Source organism: Cherax quadricarinatus, chromosome 71 (assembly GCF_038502225.1).
Source record: "Cherax quadricarinatus isolate ZL_2023a chromosome 71, ASM3850222v1, whole genome shotgun sequence".
NCBI classification, from domain to species: domain Eukaryota; kingdom Metazoa; phylum Arthropoda; class Malacostraca; order Decapoda; family Parastacidae; genus Cherax; species Cherax quadricarinatus.
This window is the reverse complement of record NC_091362.1, coordinates 7,864,955-7,886,626: the sequence shown is the minus strand read 5'-3', so window position 1 is coordinate 7,886,626 and position 21,672 is coordinate 7,864,955. Positions and strand designations below refer to the sequence as shown.

At 38.9% G+C, this 21,672-nt stretch overlaps 1 protein-coding gene across 1 annotated transcript in view; it reads right to left on the bottom strand.

Annotated features, from left to right (window-relative positions):
* The window catches only part of UQCR-Q (Ubiquinol-cytochrome c reductase ubiquinone-binding protein), a 77,857-nt gene that overhangs the window by 970 nt on the left and 55,215 nt on the right, over positions 1-21,672 (bottom strand). Inside the window, exon 2 of the mRNA XM_070100006.1 lies at positions 19,004-19,159. Coding sequence (XP_069956107.1) covers positions 19,004-19,159 — 156 coding nt within the window. The remainder of the gene's footprint in view (positions 1-19,003; positions 19,160-21,672) is intronic.

Below are 21,672 nucleotides of genomic sequence, written 5' to 3'. Positions count from 1 at the left end.
GAAGTTTAAACCAGTAGAGACCATACAACACCTAGGCAATTGGAGGTAATCAGGTTTGATCTAAGAAAGGGAAACTTAGAAGATTCTAATTATTAACCTGGAGGACTAATAACCCAAAATAAACCAAGAAAGCCAGTGTTTCTTATGCCTACCTGAGTCCCTTTTATCATTTTACTGCAGGATGCAACCCACAACAGTTGGCTAATACCTCAAATGAATAAGGGCAACAGGTGACAGGAAAAAATGCACAAGATTTCTACACATCCCAGGTTTGAACCAGATTCCTTCATCTGTTAGCCAATGGTGCTATTAGCCCCAATTCCTTGGATCAAGAACCTTTAACCAGTATCAAAGAAGAAGGACTCAGGAGAATTATGCTAAAATTGTGGGTTATTTTCGTGTATAGGATGAGACTGTTATGATCTCAGAGATACTGCTGAAATGTGCTCTAGTAATATTATACATACATAGTCTATTGTTGTCATTTCTGATCACTAGAAAATCATATTCTTCAGGCTATGCATAAATCCTTGGACATCCATACTTGTAGCGAATGCACAATGTAAAGACCTCACTGAAAGTGTGCATACATTGTAGACTCCCTTCTTCTGCAACAACCGATTATAATTACTGACCTCCACCACCATCTTATATTAGGAAAATCTGATGCATTTCTTGCATTTTTTGACCTGAATAACTTTGTGGACTTCCAAGTCACATCTCTAGTTCTCCCCTTAACCAAAACATGCAAATCACTTGATATACAAGCTCATTTTATCACAAGATTGTCTATCACTCTAAACACACCAATAGTTGAAAATTTTATGTGAAAATCTGAATAGAAGAATGAAAACTGTCCAGCAATTTCCTCAGAGCTTGCTACCACAGAATGGAATGCTGCTCTCTAAGCTGATGTTAACAACCAATTAAACACCTTCACTAAGCCCACTCTGAATTTCCTAAACAAGTACGTTCTTCATTGGCTGTATGCATCTCAATGTTCAGATCAGCCTTAGTTTTTCACTGCAGTGAGGCAGCTAATGCTAAGTGCAAGACTTACTGGAACTGCAAAAGGGTAGATAGTGTTGAAATTTGAAGAGAACTTGCAAAATTAACAGTAAAAATTACTAGCATGAATAAAACAAATAGTACTAACACACCAATTAAAAGATCCATTAAACTCTTAATATTAGAAGACACTCCTAAAATTTCTCCAAGATCTTTGTCCCCCTGGTAATTAAATTCTCTCATATCATAGGATTAAAAATTGTGCTTTAACCCTTTGAGGGTCGACAGGCCCTCTCCGAAACTCGTTCTCAGGGTCGGCCAAATTTAAAAAAAAAAAAAAATTATTTTCTCTTATGAAAAGATAGAGAATCTTTTCCCGATCATAAAAACACCAAAAGTTTGAAATTTGATAGAAAACTTACGGAATTATGCTCTCGCAAAGTTAGCGGTCTCGGCGATGTTTACGCATCGGCGATTTTGCCCACTTTGAGCCCCATTTTCGGCCAATTTCACTGTACTAGTCGACAAAAAACATGAATATTTCGCTAGAACTCCATTTTTTCTATCGAATGGGTGCAAGAAACCACTCATTTATGAAATTCAACTATCCAGTACAGTGGTCAGAATTTAGCAATTTTGCCAATTTCACACAAATTTCAAAAGATGCCAATTTCCGAATAGGGTCCAGAATAAACAAGAAAGACATTCCTAGCACTAAAATGACATTTCCTCTAGTCATTAGTAACGTCTCAAGGCCCCTCTTATATTCTTTTGCTTTCCACTTTGAATTTTTATTTTCACAAAAAATATAAGATTTACTGTTATGCAGACTACTGCATCGTGTATACCCCCGCATACCCCCGGCCGGGGGTATGGTTTATTTGCAATCGTGTCATTACGATTTCTTAAGTCAGACTACTGCATTAGTGTAAAAAATGGTATAAATATTATTGGTGCACTTGTGAAAGAATATTAGACTCGCCAGTTGACGTGTATTGCACGCTTGGCACGATTTGTGTACTTTTGAAGTTTGGTAAAAATCGAACATTTCTGCTACTTTGAGCTCAATTTCAAGGCACTTTTCTTTGTAAAACCAGTCAAAATCATCTCAATTTCTGTAATATGTCTTCCATTCTATAAAATGAGACCAAGAAAACTAGAATACAACAAAAAATACCATACGAAAATACACTGCAAAGTCGCTGATTTATTAAAAAAAAATGGTCAAAGTTTTTTTTTCTCATTATGCACTGTGTGCTGCAGGATTTTTTTTAGACTGTGCACACTGACCACATAGACCCATTCTTTCATATGAAGGCCTACCAGCTTTCTCCCACTAGATTTGAGGCCGCTAGAATTTATGAGTACTAGTACGTCAAAAACCCCTACGCGTAAGACGTACTAGTACGACGAAAACCCTCAAAGGGTTAAATAATGAGATATTCATATTTCTTTTAAACATGCCTCGGTGGGAGATGGCCGACTTGTTGGAAAAAAAAATGCCTTCATATTTTTACTGAATTCTCACACCATAAATTTGGGGAAAAGTTTGAAATTGGGCTAGTTCCACATGGAAAACTTCCCTATGCCATGAGCTCCTCCCTTATCTTAGGAGGCCTAGCTTAAGTCAAGTCCACTCCACTTCTGTTTACACCTATCCACACAGCTTGTAGACATATCCCATACCATTCTCTCTCATGTTTATCACTCCATAATTTGGATTTTAACATCATCCCAACTCATCTCTGCAAAACAGCTTCTCCTCACTAAGCAATGTACTCAAATCAAATCAAAGTTTATTCTCTAGAAGGATTACAATGCGGGGTTTACAGATTTTGGTTATTGTATGGTTTACAAGTAATAAAATACTAATTACAGAGGGGCCACTAGAACACCTAGCAAGGCTAGGCATTTCGGGCAAACTTAGATTAATTCTTAACCCTAAATTATTACAAATTGTGGAATAAGTTGACTAAATACTAAGTGACTAAATACTAGTTTGTGAGTCTAGCAATGTGAATGCTTTTGTTTTGGCACAATACATAGTTTCTATATTGGAGTATCACAGGCAAACTTGAGACTAGTTAGGAATCATTATTTTAAGAGTAAGATACGTATTTCTGTGCTTATAGTCAAATGGGTGAGTGAGTGAGTGAGTAAGTGTGAACTACCAGGTGGTTTTTATGTAGTTAGTTGATGGGGTGCATCAGGGAGATAAGATGTTTTCTAACGGTAGTTTTGAAGGTGATGAATGTGTCTGCAGTTCTAGAGTTTTCAGGTAGGGTGTTCCAGATTTTAGGGCCTTTGACATACATTGAATTTTTGTATAGATTTAGTCGGACACGGGGAATGTCGTAGAGATGTTTGTGTCTGGTGTTATGCTTGTGGGTCCTGTCACAACTATCAAGAAAGCATTTTAGGTCAAGGTTAACATTGGAATTTAAGGTCCTGTATATGTAGATTGCACAGTAATAAGTGTGGATGTTCTGAACAGAGAGTAAGTTTAGATCTATGAAGAGTGGGGGGGGGGGGTGTTGCCAGGGATAGGATTTAGTGATTATTCTTACTGCAGCTTTTTGTTGAGTTATTATTGGCTTTAACCCTTTGACTGTCGCAACCCCCAATCCTGAGGGGTCTCCTGGTGTTGCAAAATTTAAAAAAAAAAAATGATTTTTTCTTACGAAATGATAGAGAATCTTTTCCTGATTGTAATGACACCAAAAAAACGAAATTTGATGGAAAACTGACGGAATTATGCTCTCGCGAAGTTAGTGACCTCGGCGCTGTTTACAAATCGGCGATTTCGCCCACTTTGAGCCCTATTTTCGGCTAATTCCATTGTTCCAGTCGCCCAAACTCATAGCTATTTCTTTAGAACTCCATTTTTTCTATCGATTGAGTACAAGAAACTGCCCATTTACCGATTTCAACTACCTAATAATGTGGTCAGAAATTTGAAATTTGGCCAATTTCACGAAAACTAAAAAATATGACAATTTCAAAATAAGGTCCAGGATGAACAATGCAGACATTCCTGGCTCTAAAATAACATTTTCTTTGCTCATCGTCATGTCTCCAGGCCCCTCTGATATTACTCTTGCTTTCTATTTAGAATTTTTATTCAAAAAAAAATAGAAGACTTACTATTATGCAGACTACTGCAATACTGTAATAATTGTATAAATAACATCAACCCATTCATGACTGCATATTAGAATGGCTAGTTGGACATTTATTGGACAATGGCATCATTTGTTTACTTTTGAACATTGGCAAAAATCAAACATTTCCCCTACTTTGAGCTCCATTTCTAGGTTCTTTTTATAGTAAAATCAGTCAAAATCACCTCTATTTCTATAATATGTTTTCCATTCTATCAAATGAGACCAAGAAAACGAGAATACAACCATAAATACTATACGAAAATAGACCACAAAGTCGGCATTTTAATTAAAAAAAAACGGTCGGAGTTTTTTTTTCTCATTATGCACTGCGTGCTCCAGGATGTTTTTTATATGGTGCACACTGACCACACAGACCCATTCTCTCACATGTGGGCCTACCAGCTTTCTCCTGCTTGATTTGAAGCTGCTAGAATTTATGAGTACATGTATATATACGTCAAACACGGTACCTCGTAAGACGTATATATACGGCCGCGACAGTAAAAGGGTTAAGTGTATTGCTGCAGTTGAACCCCAAGCACAAATAGCATAGGTGAGGTATGGATAAATGAGTGAATGGTATAGCGTGAGAAGGGCATTTTGCGGCACGTAGTACCGTATCTTGGAGAGGATCCCAACTGTTTTGGATACTTTTTTTGATACGTGTTGGATATGGGTGCTGAAATTCAGGTTGCTGTTGAGGTATAGGCTTAGGAATTTGCCCTCATTATGTCTGGCAATTAGAGTGCTGTCAATCTTTATGTTTAGTTGTGCAGCGCCTGCTCTGCTACCAAACATAATATAGTAGGTTTTGTCTGTGTTAAGTGTAAGTTTATTGGCTGTCATCCAAGTTGATATTTTGAGCAGCTCCTCATTAACAATGGTGTTGAGGGTGGCAAGATTAAGGTGAGAGATGACATAAGTCATGTCGTCAGCAAAGAGAATGAGTTTCAGGTGTTGAGATACGTTTGGAAGATCATTGATGTAAATGAGGAAGAACAGGGGTCCAAGGACACTTCCCTGTGGAACTCCAGTATCAAGTGGCCGTGTTGATGATGCTGTGTCTTTAACCCTTAAATGGTCCAAACGTATATATACGTTTTTTCAACATCTGAAAGTATGTAAAAAAATGTAGATCTTCTTTTTTGTTTTACATTTGAAAATGTGTAAAAAAAACTTTTATCCACTTTTTTTTTGTTATATTTGAAAAATTGTAAAAAAAAGTAGATCTACTTTTGTAGCTCTACGAATTTGAACGTCGATCTGTTTGGACCGTTTAAGGGTTAATGATGACATACTACCTATTTGTAAGGTAGGATTTGAAATATGCAAGTGCATGGCCTCTTATACCATAATGGTTAAGTTTGTGGAGTAGGATGCCATGGTCTACTGTGTCAAAAGCTTTTCTTAGGTCAATAAAAATTCCTAGTGGATATTCCTTATTTTCCAATGCTGTGTAAAGCAGATCTAGCATTTTTACAATTGCATCATTAGTGCTTTTATTTTTCCTGAAACCAAATTGGCAGGGGTTAAGTATGTTTTGTGCTCTACTCGTTTACTGACACTCAGACTTACGATGGGCTCTCTGACCAGTATGCATACCTAAATAATGTATAAAAGAGCTGATTTCCTCTATTCTGTTTATTACAATACGTATACAGTACACTACTGTATAACTGTTTAAAAATATACCAAAAATGTTATAAATGGTGCAAAGGTGACTTTAAAACAAATCAAACATGGCTGACACAAACCCACTACCATTATAGTATGCTCTTCACAATGAATTCATTTACTGATGTGGTCCTAGCAATGAAACTTCGTTGGTAAGTGAGAAGTGGTATTTCCATGGCACTAGAATACCAGTGATGCTGAAGGTGCCAGGATGAAGCTTAAGCTTGAAATTAGGCCTGTTCTGAACAAAAACCAATAAAGTACCTGCACACATGTGGTAGGAATGAATCACAAGTTGTTTAATTAGAAAGAATAAGGTAAACATGAAAGCACATGAATTGAGTGATCTGGACTAACGTGCTGATAAAATAATGAAGAGATTAAATACAGCTAAATAAAACGGAAAGGTTACTGAATGAGTGATCAAGCAAAAAACAAAAAGTGACTCATTTAGTGCACTCATGATACAAGAGAAAACTATAAAAAGTGTTAGCATTCTCCTAGATTGTTTAGCAGTTTTAAAATGTGCAATTGGCCTCATAACATAAAATTTAAAGGAAAAAGTGCTTCTGCTAACCACACTGCCACAGAAAGTTTCCTTGCTGGGCTGAAAAAATTATTCCTGAGGATGGTTACAAGTTTTAACATGTGTTTAATGCTGATGAGACAGGCTTTCTTTTGGAAGTTGTCATCATAAGCTTATAGAAATAAGCAAGAGAAAAATGTACTTGATTTTAAGGCAGCAAAGGATTGTCTGAGCTTGCTGTGTGCTAATGCATCAGGTGATTATTTATCACTCCCATAATACTGGATACTACACATGTAGGGTGGTGCAGAAAAAGTCTTGCAACAATGGATTATGATACAGACTGGAGTGCCAAAGGTCCAGCATAAATTTAACATTGCAGATGCAATAGCCAACTTTACGTAAACTGCACTAGATGAAGTGCTGCAATTAACATTACATCTACCATCCGACTTACAACCTGCTTGACATACGACCATTTGACCTACGATTGTGTTTTCTATGCCAAATTTCTGGGAAATAAACAACTGTTTGTGTTGTACACAGTGTTTATCCTAAACCTTACAGTATAAAATACAGTACTAACAGCATAAAAAGTAAAATAAAAAATGAAATACCAAAATAAAACAATAAAATAAAGTCATTAAAAAATGTGATGTTGATATTCAGTAAGGTTAGACTTACGTCCATTTCGACCTACACCCAGTTTGTTGGAACCGAACTCCGTTGTAAGTCGGATGGTATCTTTACAGTGAACCCCCACTGTTCAACGGCTGCAACTTTCGTGAAAACCGACTTTCTGCAACTTTTTTTTGCCAAAATATAGCCTCGCGGTTCATGATTGGCCTTGTGAATCAGCGACTGTCCGGTACGCGTCCGCCGTCGGTGCACTCACAAAGCCAGTCTCCCACACCATTCACACTCAGTGTGCCATTGCTTACCAGCGAGTGACCATCACCCCACGGGTTCTTACGATACATTTCATAATAATCCATTGTTTTTTGTGCTTGCAACTGCTTAATAAGTCACCATGGGCCCCGAAGAAAGCTAGTGCCAGCCCTTTGGTAAAGAAAGTGAGGAACATGATCAAATTCAAGAAAGAAATCATTGAAAAATATGAAGGTGAAGTGCGTGTTACAGAGCTTGCCAGGATGTATGGCAAACCCCATTCAACCATCACTTTGATTGTGGCGAAGGGAAAGGAAATAAAGTGTGCTGTTGTTGCAAAAGGGGTAGATATGCTGACAAAAAAGAGATCGCAAACCCTCGAAGAAGTAGAGAGGTTATTGTTGGTGTGGATTACCCAAAAACAGTTAGCAGGAGATAGTATTATGCAGCTGATAATTTGTGAAAAGGCAAGGCAGTTGCATGACGACTTTGTAAAGAAAATGCCTGCAATGAGTGGTGATGTTTGTGATGTTAAGGCCAGCAAAGGCTGGTTTGAGAGATTTAAGAAGCGTAGTGGCATACAGTGTGGGGTAAGGCATGGTGAGGCTGCCAGTTCAGACAAAAGGGTAGCTGAGAAGTTTGTACGGGAGTTTAAGGGGTACGTAGACACTGAAAAATTCAAATGCCAACAAGTGTTCAATTGTGATGAAACAGGCCTGTTTTGGAAAAAATGCCAGAGAACCTACATCACGCAGGAGGAAACGGCACTCCCAGGACACAAGCCTATGAAATACAGGCTAATTCTCATGTTTTGTAGTAATGCTAGTGGGGATTGCAAAGTGAAGCCTTTACTGGTCCATCGCTCAGAAAATCCCAGTGTGTTCAAGAAAAACAGTGTCGCCAAGAGTAAATTCTGTGTGATATGGAAGGCTAACAGTTAGGCATGGGTCACAAGGAAAATTTTCCTTGATTGGTTTAATGAAGTGTTTGGTACCAGTGTGAAGAAATACCTTCTGGAAAATAAATTGAAACTCAAGTGCCTCCTGGTAATGGACAATGCTCCTGCTCATTATCCAGACTTGGAAAAGCAAATGGTGGAGGAGTTTTGTTTTATTGCAGTGAAGTTCTTGGCCCCTAATACAACTCCTCTCCTCCAGCCCATGGACCAGCAGGTCATTTCAAACTTCAAAAAACTGTACACCAAAGCAGCGTTTCAAAAGCACTTTGAAGTGACCTCACACTGAACTGATCCTAAGAGTTCTGGAAAGACCATTTCAATATCCTCCATTTCATAAACCTTATAGGTAAGGCTTGGGAGGGAGTGATTTGCAGGACTTTGAACACTGCTTGGAGAAAATTGTGGTCAGAATGTGTACAAGAGAGAGACTTTGAAGGGTTTGGGGCTGACCCTGAGGAGCATATGTCAGTTGTGGAAAGTATTGTGTCACTGGGGAATTCCATGGGGTTGGATGTGAGTTTGGAGGATGTGGAAGAGTTGGTGGAGGACCACGATGAAGAGCTAACCACTACAGAGCTGCAAGAGCTTCATCTGCAACAGCAACAGACCACAGCTCAGGAAATTGCTTCAGAGGAGGGAGAGTGATAGAGGAAGGTGCCTTCTTCAAAGATTAAGGACATTTGTGCAAAGTGGACTGAAGTGCAAACATTCATGGATGAACTTCACCCTGACAAAGGTGTTGCAGGCCGTGTTGGCAACATGTACAATGACAGTGTTGTGTCCCACTTCAGACAAATCTTAAAGAAACGCCAGAAACAGAGCTCTCTGGACAGATATTTTGTGTGACAGGGGTCCAGTGACTCAAGTTGTTCCTAGTGGCATTAAAAAGCAAAGAAGGGAAGTAACCCCAGATAAGGACTTGGTACCTGAAGTCTTTATGAAAAGGGATTTCCCTTCCAAACAATAGTGCACCTTCATCCTCTCCCCTCCTCCATCCACCCAGAAGTCTTTAGTAAAGGTAAGTCTAATGTTGTTATTATTTTATATATGTATGTACTTGATTTCTCATTGTTTTCTGTATGTAATTTTATTTAATTTGAAAAAAATATTTTTTTTTTTAAATATTTTTGGGTGTCTGGAACGGATTAATTTTATTTCCATTATTTATGGAGAAAATAGTTTCGCCATTCGGCAATTTCATCCTTCAGCAGACTCTCTGAAACGGATTAATCATGAAACTCTGGGGTCCACCGCAAATGCATTGTGGAGAAAATTGTGGACTAGTGCAATTAATAACTTTGCAGGTTTTCCCACCAGTAGAGGGTCAGGTTGAAGAAATTACTGATCTAGCAATGAGTGCCAGGTGGAGGCTTTGAAGATATGGAGTTGGAAGACTTGAATAAACAATTAGACAATGATGAACAGACTGCAAAGTATATGTTGGAGTTTAAATCTCAGATAGAAGGGAGGCAGAGAACAGAAGAGGATGAGGAAGCAGAAACCAAACCAAGGTTGTCAATGCAAGACCTACACAAGATGCTGCATGGTAATGGTGAAATTGCAGATGCTTTCACTGAAAAGGACTCTGACTCGAAGGAAGAATGATGATTTACTGCTGGGAAAAAACACAACAGAGAAACATGACAGAATTCCTGAGGACTTCAGTAAGCAATAACTGCCTTAACCTCAGCCCATGAGCTACAGCCATCCATCTCATCCCATGCACCACAGGCATTCACCTCAACCCAGAAGGGCCCTAGTAACCCTCTCCATTGACATCCAAGTCAATGGGCATCAACAACCAAAATCTAAAGTACAGTAAAAAATTATTTTTTACATAATCTTTTAAACTTAAACTGTGTACATAATGTAAACTTGATTGGTCACAGATTTTGCATTGAGCTCTACCCATTTTTTGAAGAAGCGGTACTCACTAGAGTGCATCAACAAAGCTTTCACCAGGCCATGTGCAATGGTACATCATTTATTTATTTATTTATTTAGAAATTTTAGCATACATACAGAGGTACAAAAAAAATACAGGTAAGAGCAGCATGCCAAAGCCACTTATATGCATAGCATTACGGGCTGGCTTAAAATTAACTTAAGATTAACTAAGCAATGATGAAATCAGTGATAAGTCATTGTAAACAGATAACTATAAAGCACAAATGAGTATTACAAAGACAGGTCATATGGTTGCATGCATTGCTGTTCATTCAGTAGAATGGAGTATTCTGTTAGGTAGTGTATTTAAAAAAATAACAAAGTTAGATTGGGTCCTAGGTTTAACATTTATGTGATATAATTGTGAGTAACATTTTGGATATACAATTTATAAGGTTCAGTTATTCAGTATTTATTTGGTTTTGAGTAAGTGAACTTTGAGAAGAGACTTGAATTTATAAACAGGTAGTGTTTCTTTTATATTTACAGGTAATGAATTCCAGATTTTAGGGCCTTTTATGTGCATTGAGTTTTTGCATAGCGTGAGATGGACACGAGGAACATCAAAGAGTGATCTGTGCCTTGTGTTATGGTCATGTGTTCTGTTGAGGTTGGCAAGGAGATGTTTGAGGGGAGGGTTAATATCAGAGTTAAGTGTTCTATGTATGTAATAGGTGCAATAATAAGTATGGATGTTTTGTATGGTGAGTAGGTTGAGTGTTTTGAATATTGGTGGAGTGTGTTGCCTGTAGTGAGAATTTATCATCATTCTAACTGCAGCCTTTTGTTGGGTAATTAGTGGTCTGAGATGGTTAATTGTTGTTGAGCCCCATGCACAAATTCCATAGGTGAGATAGGGGTGAATAAGAGAGTGATAAAGGGCCAGGAGGGCTGACTGTGGAACATAGTACCGTATCTTCGATAGTATGCCTACAGTCTTGGAAATTTTCTTAGAAATTTGTTGTATATGTGTATGAAATTTGAGTCTATTATCGAGGTGAATTCCTAAGAATTTTCCCTCTGTTAGCTTTGTGATAGGTGATCCGTTTATCGTTATGTTAAGAGGTACATCTGTAGCTCTGTTACCAAACTGAATGAAGTAGGTTTTGTCAATGTTTAGTGTAAGTTTGTTAGTCCTCATCCAGGAAGATTTTTTTTTATTATCACACTGGCCGATTCCCACCAAGGCAGGGTGGCCTGAAAAAGAAAAACTTTCACCATCATTCATTCCATCACTGTCTTGCCAGAAGGGTGCTTCACACTACAGTCTTTAAACTGCAACATTAACACCCCTCCTTCAGAGTGCAGGCACTGTACTTCCCATCTCCAGGACTCAAGTCCGGCCTGCCAGTTTCCCTGAATCCCTTCATAAATGTTAATTTGCTCACACTCCAACAGCACGTCAAGTATTAAAAACCATTTGTCTCCATTCACTCCTATCAAACACGCTCACGCATGCCTGCTGGAAGTCCAAGCCCCTCGCACACAAAACCTCCTTTACCCCCTCCCTCCAACCTTTCCTAGGCCGACCCCTACCCCGCCTTCCTTCCACTACAGACTGATACACTCTTGAAGTCATTCTGTTTCGCCCCATTCTCTCTACATGTCCGAACCACCAGGTAGATATTTTCTGTAATTCGGTGTTTACAGTATTGGCTAGCGTGACTGGGCTCGGGTGAGAGAAGACGTATGTAGTGTCATCTGCAAAAAGTGTGGGTTTGAGTAATTGCGAAGCATTTGGTAGGTCATTTATGTATAGGAGAAAGAGAAGAGAGCCAAGGACACTTCCCTGTGGGACACCAACTGTAATTGGTTGTGCGGAAGAGCTTGCCCCATTTGCGTACACATATTGGCTTCTGTTGCTGAGGTAAGACTTGAGGTAGTTGAGGGAGTGCCCTCTAATACCATAGTGTGACAATTTTACGTGGAGCAAGTCATGGTCAACTGTATCAAAAGCTTTACATAAGTCAATGAAGATCCCCAGTGGGACTTCTTTTTTCTCTATTGCAGTGTATATATGTTCTAGCATGTGTATAATAGCATCATTAGTATTTTTATTAGGCCTGAATCCAAATTGGCAGGGGTTGAGAATGTTTTGGGAGATGAGGTAGGAGTAGATTCGTTTATGAATTAATTTTTCGAAGATTTTTGAGAGAGAGTGTAAGTTGGATATTGGCCTATAGTTATTCAACTCTGTTTGGTCTCCTCCTTTATGGATCGGGGTGACCCTTGCTATTTTGAGAACTGTAGGGAAGGTGGAGGATTCAATGGATTTGTTAAAGAGTGTTGCAATGATTGGTGATAGTACTTGTGACGCTTTTTTGTATATAAAGGGTGGTAAGGTATTTAAATCTCCTGCCTTGTTTTTCAGTGCGTTGATAATAAGGGAGACTTCGTATGGGTTAGTCGGAGCTAGGAACAGTGTGTTCGGGTAGTTGCCAGTGAGGTAGTCATTTGGTGGGGTATCTGAGCTTGGGATTTTATTGGCAAGGTTTTGACCTATAGTGGAGAAGAAATCATCGAGTCTGTTTGCTGTTTCTGTTGGTGGGAGTTGGGGTTCATCTGATTTTGCTAATTTTATTTCGCTATGTCGTGATATCTTTTTTGTTCCCAGAATTTCTGATAGGGTCTTCCAGGTCTTTTTTATATCACCTCGTAAGTTGGATAATCTCTCATAATACAATTTTTTTGCCCTTCTTATCAGGCTGGTTAGGATTGACGAGTAACGTTTTGTTTGGTCTCTGGTTATGTGACCCATTCTGTACTGTTTTTCATATCGGTGTTTTGTATTTATGGATTTGAGAATGCTGGGTGTTAGCCAGGGACTGTTCAGTCTCTTAGCTGTCATCTGTTTAGTTTTTTTAGGGCAGTGCTTGTTATAAAGGTACTGGGTCTTTTTTAGAATATTATTAAAACATTCGTCAATATCTGTATAGATTTCTAGCTCATTGTGCCAGTCAATGTTTGTTACTGCTGTTGTGAAGTTATTAATGGCTGCCTCATTGTGAAGTTTGAAGGTGACTTTAGTAGTGTCTTGGGGTATTTTGCCAAGAGTTGTTATGAGGAAAGTAGGGTAGTGGTCTGTGGTATTATCTGTAATCATGCCTGATTTTAAAGGGGATATGGTGTTGGTCCAGATGTGGTCAAGTAGGGAAACACTAGTCTCTGTAACTCTTGTAGGTTTTGTTACTGTTGGTAGCAACATGCAGTTACTCATTGTGTTTGTGAATTCAGTAATGTGTGGGTCCTGGTCTTGCAGGAGATTTATATTGAAGTCACCTGAGAGTAGTAAGTGATCTTTGTTCATGCGTGCATCAGTTATCATACTTCCTAGGTTTTGACTAAATTGGCTAATGTTTGATTGTGGAACTCTGTAGATGTTTATCACTGTGAGAGGTTTTTGTAGGTATTTGGATTTGAATTTAGCTATTACATATTCCCCATGTTCATCCCTTGTGCAAGTATTAGTGATACATTCTAGTTGGTCTGAGTAGTATATAGCAGTGCCACCCCCTTGTTGGTCTGGCCTACAGTTGTGTATGGCTGTGTAACCAGGAATGGCATAGACATCTGTAGTATCAGGCTTTAGCCAGGTTTCAGTTAGTGTAATGATGGACATATTGGCATGCAAGGAATTTAGTAATGCTAGGAGGTCATCATAATGCTTGCTTAAAGATCAGATATTGTAGTTAAAGATAGTTATGTTGTTGTTGGCTCTGAGAAGTGCCTTTGATTGTTCTGCTGTGTAGTAATTACAGTAACTGTTTGAATCATTTAAGTCATTAAATAAGAGGTTGGTATCAGGATCAATGCTTGTAATCATAAGATTTGTAGTGAATCTATAGTTAGAATTAAGTAAAAAATAAAGTAAATATTCTAAAGCTAAAAAAAAATAGCACCTGAATTATTTAACAAATGTAAAAATAATGAGCTAAGGTAGTTTTTTAAAGCTAAAATAAAGGAGACAATATAAAAGGTAGGTTGGTAGGTAGGTAGTAGGTTGGTAGACAGCAACCACCCAGGGAAGTACTACCGTCCTGCCAGATGACTGTGAAACAAAAACCTGTAACTGTTTTGCATGATGGTAGGATTGCTGGTTTCTTTTTCTGTCTCATAAACACGCTAAGATAACAGGGATATCTTGCTACTCCTACTTACACTTTGGTCACACTTCACAGACACACACATGCATATATATATATACATACATCTAGGTTTTTCTCCTTTTTCTAAATAGCTCTTGTTCTTTTTTATTTCTTCTATTGTCCATGGGGAAGTGGAAAAGAATCTTTCCTCCGTAAGCCATGCGTGTCGTATGAGGCGACTAAAATGCCGGGAGCAATGGGCTAGTAACCCCTTCTCCTGTATACAATTACTAAAAAAGAGAAGAAAAACTTTATAAAACTGGGTTGCTTAAATGTGCGTGGATGTAGTGCGGATGACAAGAAACAGATGATTGCTGATGTTATGAATGAAAAGAAGTTGGATGTCCTGGCCCTAAGCGAAACAAAGCTGAAGGGGGTAGGAGAGTTTCAGTGGGGGGAAATAAATGGGATTAAATCTGGAGTATCTGAGAGAGTTAGAGCAAAGGAAGGGGTAGCAGTAATGTTAAATGATCAGTTATGGAAGGAGAAAAGAGAATATGAATGTGTAAATTCAAGAATTATGTGGATTAAAGTAAAGGTTGGATGCGAGAAGTGGGTCATAATAAGCGTGTATGCACCTGGAGAAGAGAGGAATGCAGAGGAGAGAGAGAGATTTTGGGAGATGTTAAGTGAATGTATAGGAGCCTTTGAACCAAGTGAGAGAGTAATTGTGGTAGGGGACTTGAATGCTAAAGTAGGAGAAACTTTTAGAGAGGGTGTGGTAGGTAAGTTTGGGGTGCCAGGTGTAAATGATAATGGGAGCCCTTTGATTGAACTTTGTATAGAAAGGGGTTTAGTTATAGGTAATACATATTTTAAGAAAAAGAGGATAAATAAGTATACACGATATGATGTAGGGCGAAATGACAGTAGTTTGTTGGATTATGTATTGGTAGATAAAAGACTGTTGAGTAGACTTCAGGATGTACATGTTTATAGAGGGGCCACAGATATATCAGATCACTTTCTAGTTGTAGCTACACTGAGAGTAAAAGGTAGATGGGATACAAGGAGAATAGAAGCATCAGGGAAGAGAGAGGTGAAGGTTTATAAACTAAAAGAGGAGGCAGTTAGGGTAAGATATAAACAGCTATTGGAGGATAGATGGGCTAATGAGAGCATAGGCAATGGGGTCGAAGAGGTATGGGGTAGGTTTAAAAATGTAGTGTTAGAGTGTTCAGCAGAAGTTTGTGGTTACAGGAAAGTGGGTGCAGGAGGGAAGAGGAGCGATTGGTGGAATGATGATGTAAAGAGAGTAGTAAGGGAGAAAAAGTTAGCATATGAGAAGTTTTTACAAAGTAGAAGTGATGCAAGGAGGGAAGAGTATATGGAGAAAAAGAGAGAAGTTAAGAGAGTGGTGAAGCAATGTAAAAAGAGAGCAAATGAGAGAGTGGGTGAGATGTTATCAACAAATTTTGTTGAAAATAAGAAAAAGTTTTGGAGTGAGATTAACAAGTTAAGAAAGCCTAGAGAACAAATGGATTTGTCAGTTAAAAATAGGAGAGGAGAGTTATTAAATGGAGAGTTAGAGGTATTGGGAAGATGGAAGGAATATTTTGAGGAATTGTTAAATGTTGATGAAGATAGGGAAGCTGTGATTTCGTGTATAGGGCAAGGAGGAATAACATCTTGTAGGAGTGAGGAAGAGCCAGTTGTGAGTGTGGGGGAAGTTCGTGAGGCAGTAGGTAAAATGAAAGGGGGTAAGGCAGCCGGGATTGATGGGATAAAGATAGAAATGTTAAAAGCAGGTGGGGATATAGTTTTGGAGTGGTTGGTGCAATTATTTAATAAATGTATGGAAGAGGGTAAGGTACCTAGGGATTGGCAGAGAGCATGCATAGTTCCTTTGTATAAAGGCAAAGGGGATAAAAGAGAGTGCAAAAATTATAGGGGGATAAGTCTGTTGAGTGTACCTGGTAAAGTGTATGGTAGAGTTATAATTGAAAGAATTAAGAGTAAGACGGAGAATAGGATAGCAGATGAACAAGGAGGCTTTAGGAAAGGTAGGGGGTGTGTGGACCAGGTGTTTACAGTGAAACATATAAGTGAACAGTATTTAGATAAGGCTAAAGAGGTCTTTGTGGCATTTATGGATTTGGAAAAGGCGTATGACAGGGTGGATAGGGGGGCAATGTGGCAGATGTTGCAAGTGTATGGTGTAGGAGGTAGGTTACTGAAAGCAGTGAAGAGTTTTTACGAGGATAGTGAGGCTCAAGTTAGAGTATGTAGGAAAGAGGGAAATTTTTTCCCAGTAAAAGTAGGCCTTAGACAAGGATGTGTGATGTCACCGTGGTTGTTTAATATATTTATAGATGGGGTTGTAAGAGAAGTAAATGCGAGGGTCTTGGCAAGAGGCGTGGAGTTAAAAGATAAAGAATCACACACAAAGTGGGAGTTGTCACAGCTGCTCTTTGCTGATGACACTGTGCTCTTGGGAGATTCTGAAGAGAAGTTGCAGAGATTGGTGGATGAATTTGGTAGGGTGTGCAAAAGAAGAAAATTAAAGGTGAATACAGGAAAGAGTAAGGTTATGAGGATAACAAAAAGATTAGGTGATGAAAGATTGAATATCAGATTGGAGGGAGAGAGTATGGAGGAGGTGAACGTATTCAGATATTTGGGAGTGGACGTGTCAGCGGATGGGTCTATGAAAGATGAGGTGAATCATAGAATTGATGAGGGAAAAAGAGTGAGTGGTGCACTTAGGAGTCTGTGGAGACAAAGAACTTTGTCCTTGGAGGCAAAGAGGGGAATGTATGAGAGTATAGTTTTACCAACGCTCTTATATGGGTGTGAAGCGTGGGTGATGAATGTTGCAGCGAGGAGAAGGCTGGAGGCAGTGGAGATGTCATGTCTGAGGGCAATGTGTGGTGTGAATATAATGCAGAGAATTCGTAGTTTGGAAGTTAGGAGGAGGTGCGGGATTACCAAAACTGTTGTCCAGAGGGCTGAGGAAGGGTTGTTGAGGTGGTTCGGACATGTAGAGAGAATGGAGCGAAACAGAATGACTTCAAGAGTGTATCAGTCTGTAGTGGAAGGAAGGCGGGGTAGGGGTCGGCCTAGGAAGGGTTGGAGGGAGGGGGTAAAGGAGGTTTTGTGTGCGAGGGGCTTGGACTTCCAGCAGGCATGCGTGAGCGTGTTTGATAGGAGTGAATGGAGACAAATGGTTTTTAATACTTGACGTGCTGTTGGAGTGTGAGCAAAGTAACATTTATGAAGGGATTCAGGGAAACCGGCAGGCCGGACTTGAGTCCTGGAGATGGGAAGTACAGTGCCTGCACTCTGAAGGAGGGGTGTTAATGTTGCAGTTTAAAAACTGTAGTGTAAAGCACCCTTCTGGCAAGACAGTGATGGAGTGAATGATGGTGAAAGTTTTTCTTTTTCGGGCCACCCTGCCTTGGTGGGAATCGGCCGGTGTGATAATAAAAAAAATAATAAAAAAATATAAAAGGGACTAAAATAATTTGTGGTGAACAAATAAAGTGATGATCAAATAATGGAGCTTGGGAATATGATAGTAGGTAGTACTTTAAAGGTAATTCTTTAAAGTTAGAATTATAATATAAAATTATAATATAAAAGGGACTAATATAAGTTGTGGTGAACAATAAAGTGGTAATCAAATAAATGAGCTTTGGAGTATAATGGCAAAATAGTGAACTTATTAACTTTAGCACCTGTGAATAGCACCTTGATTATTTTAACAATTGTGAATATATGAGCTAAGGTAGTTATATAAAGCTAAAATAAAGGAAAAAAAAAATATATAAGGGACTACAATTAAGTAATGGTAAACAAGTTAAATGGACAGATAGTCACTATGAAATAATATTGGTTTAGGAGTAAGATCTGATTTGTAATATTAAATAAGTTGAGCAGTTTATTGCACAATAAAAAGTAAAAAAAAATTAGGTAGTTGGTACTAGCTAGCAAAAGATAGTTTTGGTACTTGCAAAAAAGTAATTGGAATATACACTAATTGCACACACAATAAAAAGTGACTAAAAAAACAAGTAGTGGTAAACAAAATTAAATGGACAGGTAAGAACAATGAATAATATTAATTTGGAGTAAGATTTGACTTGTAACATAAAATTATGAGCAATTAATAGCAGTAAGAAAGAATTAAAAAAATATTGGAGGTAGTTAGCATTAGCTTGTGATGAAAAAAATAATAAAAATAATAATGCACAATATAATAGTAAGGTACACTATATGCACCACACGTATATATGTATTAAGGGCACTTATCTAATCTGTTACAGAAATGACAGCTTTTCTAAGGAAGGTAGAGAAATCGTGTTTGTTTGAGATAGTATATTGTTGTCCTGTTGATGTTTTCCTTACTAGTATTTTCCCATCTCGCGTGAAACACTGATGCATTTTGTTTTCCTGTTCAAGTTTTCTCAGCCTGAACAGAAGGTTTTGACGTGTTAGATCGTAACAGATGATGGTACTGGTAAGTGTTTTTGGTGGTGGTAACTCCTATATATAACTGTACTGCCTGCCCATTGTTTTAACAGTAAAATCTACAATTTTGGTATTTGCCACCTTTTAAGATCAACAATATATGTAATTATATTTTCATTAGTAGTTTTAGTAATATTTTGAATAGCATTTTATAGAATATGCTCCTACTTGAAGAAGTGACAATCATGTACAGTACTATCTCACTAAAAGTTACTGTACTTACGAGGTGCAACACGAAAAACTTGACTTCGGAACCTTCTGAACATGTTAGGGATTCCATAAGTAATAGCTCCAGCAAAGGCTCTCTGCTCAAAAGGGGAAAGGGAGTACTTGATGATACCCCTCAAATGTGCCAATTCACCAAAGCCCTTCCCCATTGCTGAAAAGAAATAAAATTTAAGTAGTTTCTTCCTGAATAAATGACAGATTTACAGGTCACAGTTCAAGCTTTTTATATACTATCAGATCTTGTAACTAAATGGGAAAATGTGGACCACAATAAAAGAAAATGCTCATAACATGCTATTGTAAAGGTACTGCAATTGGGAAGAATTATGAAACAAGACAAGCAATGAAGAGGGAAAAGAGAAATAAATTCAGCAGGGATGAATAACAGCAATACACTCACTGACCTTTTACACAATAAAATAACGAAAACAAAAGACCCATAAAGCAATTTCCATTTCCGGGCAGTTTCTATCAAGTTAATAAATAATGCATAAACCAGACTATTACTAGATTCATCAATTACATATTGCATATAATGTTATGAAAAATGTGCAGTACAGGTTTCCACTCATCTTGTACAGTTTCACCGTATGTGGATCTGCCCTCATGCAGTAACTCCCACTTCCACTAGTAACTCACTTTATGCAATATAAAACTGCTTATATACAAACACACACTTTGAAACACCACTTGATATTTTAACCATATTTTAACACAAAAGCCATATCCCCATAATACTAGAAACTCAAAATTTTAAAGGGGCAGACCAGTAAGAGAGCAGAAGGCTTCAATCAGATGGCCAAAAGCTCCAATGTCGGGTCATCATATGACTAAGACCTGCATCAGGAAACACTTGTCCTGTGTCCTGACAAACCTTACCTACCTACCTGCCATATCCCAAGGATGTAGGGTGACCCCCTCCCCAAAACATGGACACACATTTACCATCACTCATTCAATGTCTTGTGCAAAACAGACATTATCATAGTTCAGATGGCCTTTCAAACTGCAACATCCTCACCCCTCCTCCAGAATGCAGGCACTATGCTTCCCACCTTCAGGACTCAAGTCTGGTTAACTGGATTCCCTGAATCCCTTCATAAATGTTGCCTTACTCATACCCAAACAGTACATCTAGTTACATTCACTCCTATTTAATGAGCTCAACACAACCATGCCGTACGTTACAGCCCCCAACACTTTCAAGGGGGCACTGTGAGGTTACTGTGTAAATTCTCCAATGGAAATATAAAGGACCCCAATGGAAATAAGTCACTTTGTCTGACTTTTTTGGGTTATCCTAGGTTCTCTACACATATGCTGCAATGTATGATAATTCTATGTAACTGTATTTGTGTATACCTGAATAAACTTACTTACTTACTTACTCTGTCTGACTTTTTTGGGTTATCCCAGGTTCTCTACACATATGCTGCTATGTATGATAATTCTATGTAACTGTATTTGTGTATACCTGAATAAACTTACTTACTTACTATGGATTGTGAAATACACTTATATTTTGGGGCCTTTGGTAAATTCTATTCTTTTGGCAAACAAACCTAATGCAATGTAACCTGATTGAGGAGTAATTCTAGTGACAAAAGGTTAGGTTAAGATGGATTACATAAAATTAGGCTTGGCTACCAAAATACTTATTTTATCTCCTCTGTGCAAAATACAACAAGCTCCACTGCACAAAACACTTAATATGGGAGAATTTACATAATCAAAAACTGAGCAGCTATGGGGGATTGCTAAACCTGTGGGGGTTATACAGCACCGGGGAAAGGGGAAACAAATCAAATTCAACCCAAGATGGTGGCCTGCTCTAATTATTTGGATCAAGAGTCCTTCACCAGCATCAAGCCATGAAGGGTACTACCCCCTGACACCTATCAGCATATAGCTACTTAACAGTATAGTATTGATATGTACCTATCACTATAAAGATACCCAGGAGTTAGATTATTGCTGTGGGTAGGACCTGGGGAAAGATTGGCAAGGGTCACACAGTTTCTAACACACACTTATAATCGGGGTCAGTTTGAAAGTTGTAGGGGTGATACAGCATCTGGGAACAACAGAAGGGAATCAGGTCAATTCAATGAAGGGGAAGATAAGTTCACTTCCCTGGAAGAAGCCCCTCACCAACATCAAGGATCACCCCCTGGAGGGGTTCCTTGAAGGGAGTCCCTCACCAACATCAAGGATCACCCCCTGGAGGGGTTCCTTGAAGGGAGTCCCTCACCAACATCAAGGATCACCCCCTGGAGGGGTTCCTTGAAGGGAGTCCCTCACCAGCATCAAGGATCACCCCCTGGAGGGGTTCCTTGAAGGGAGTCCCTCACCAACATCAAGGATCACCCCCTGGAGGGGTTCCTTGAATGGAGTCCCTCACCAGCATCAAGGATCACCCCCTGGAGGGGTTCCTTGAAGGGAGTCCCTCACCAACATCAAGGATCACCCCCTGGAGGGGTTCCTTGAAGGGAGTCCCTCACCAACATCAAGGATCACCCCCTGGAGGGGTTCCTTGAAGGGAGTCCCTCACCAGCATCAAGGATCACCCCCTGGAGGGGTTCCTTGAAGGGAGTCCCTCACCAACATCAAGGATCACCCCTTGGAGGGGTTCCTTGAAGGGAGTCCCTCACCAACATCAAGGAT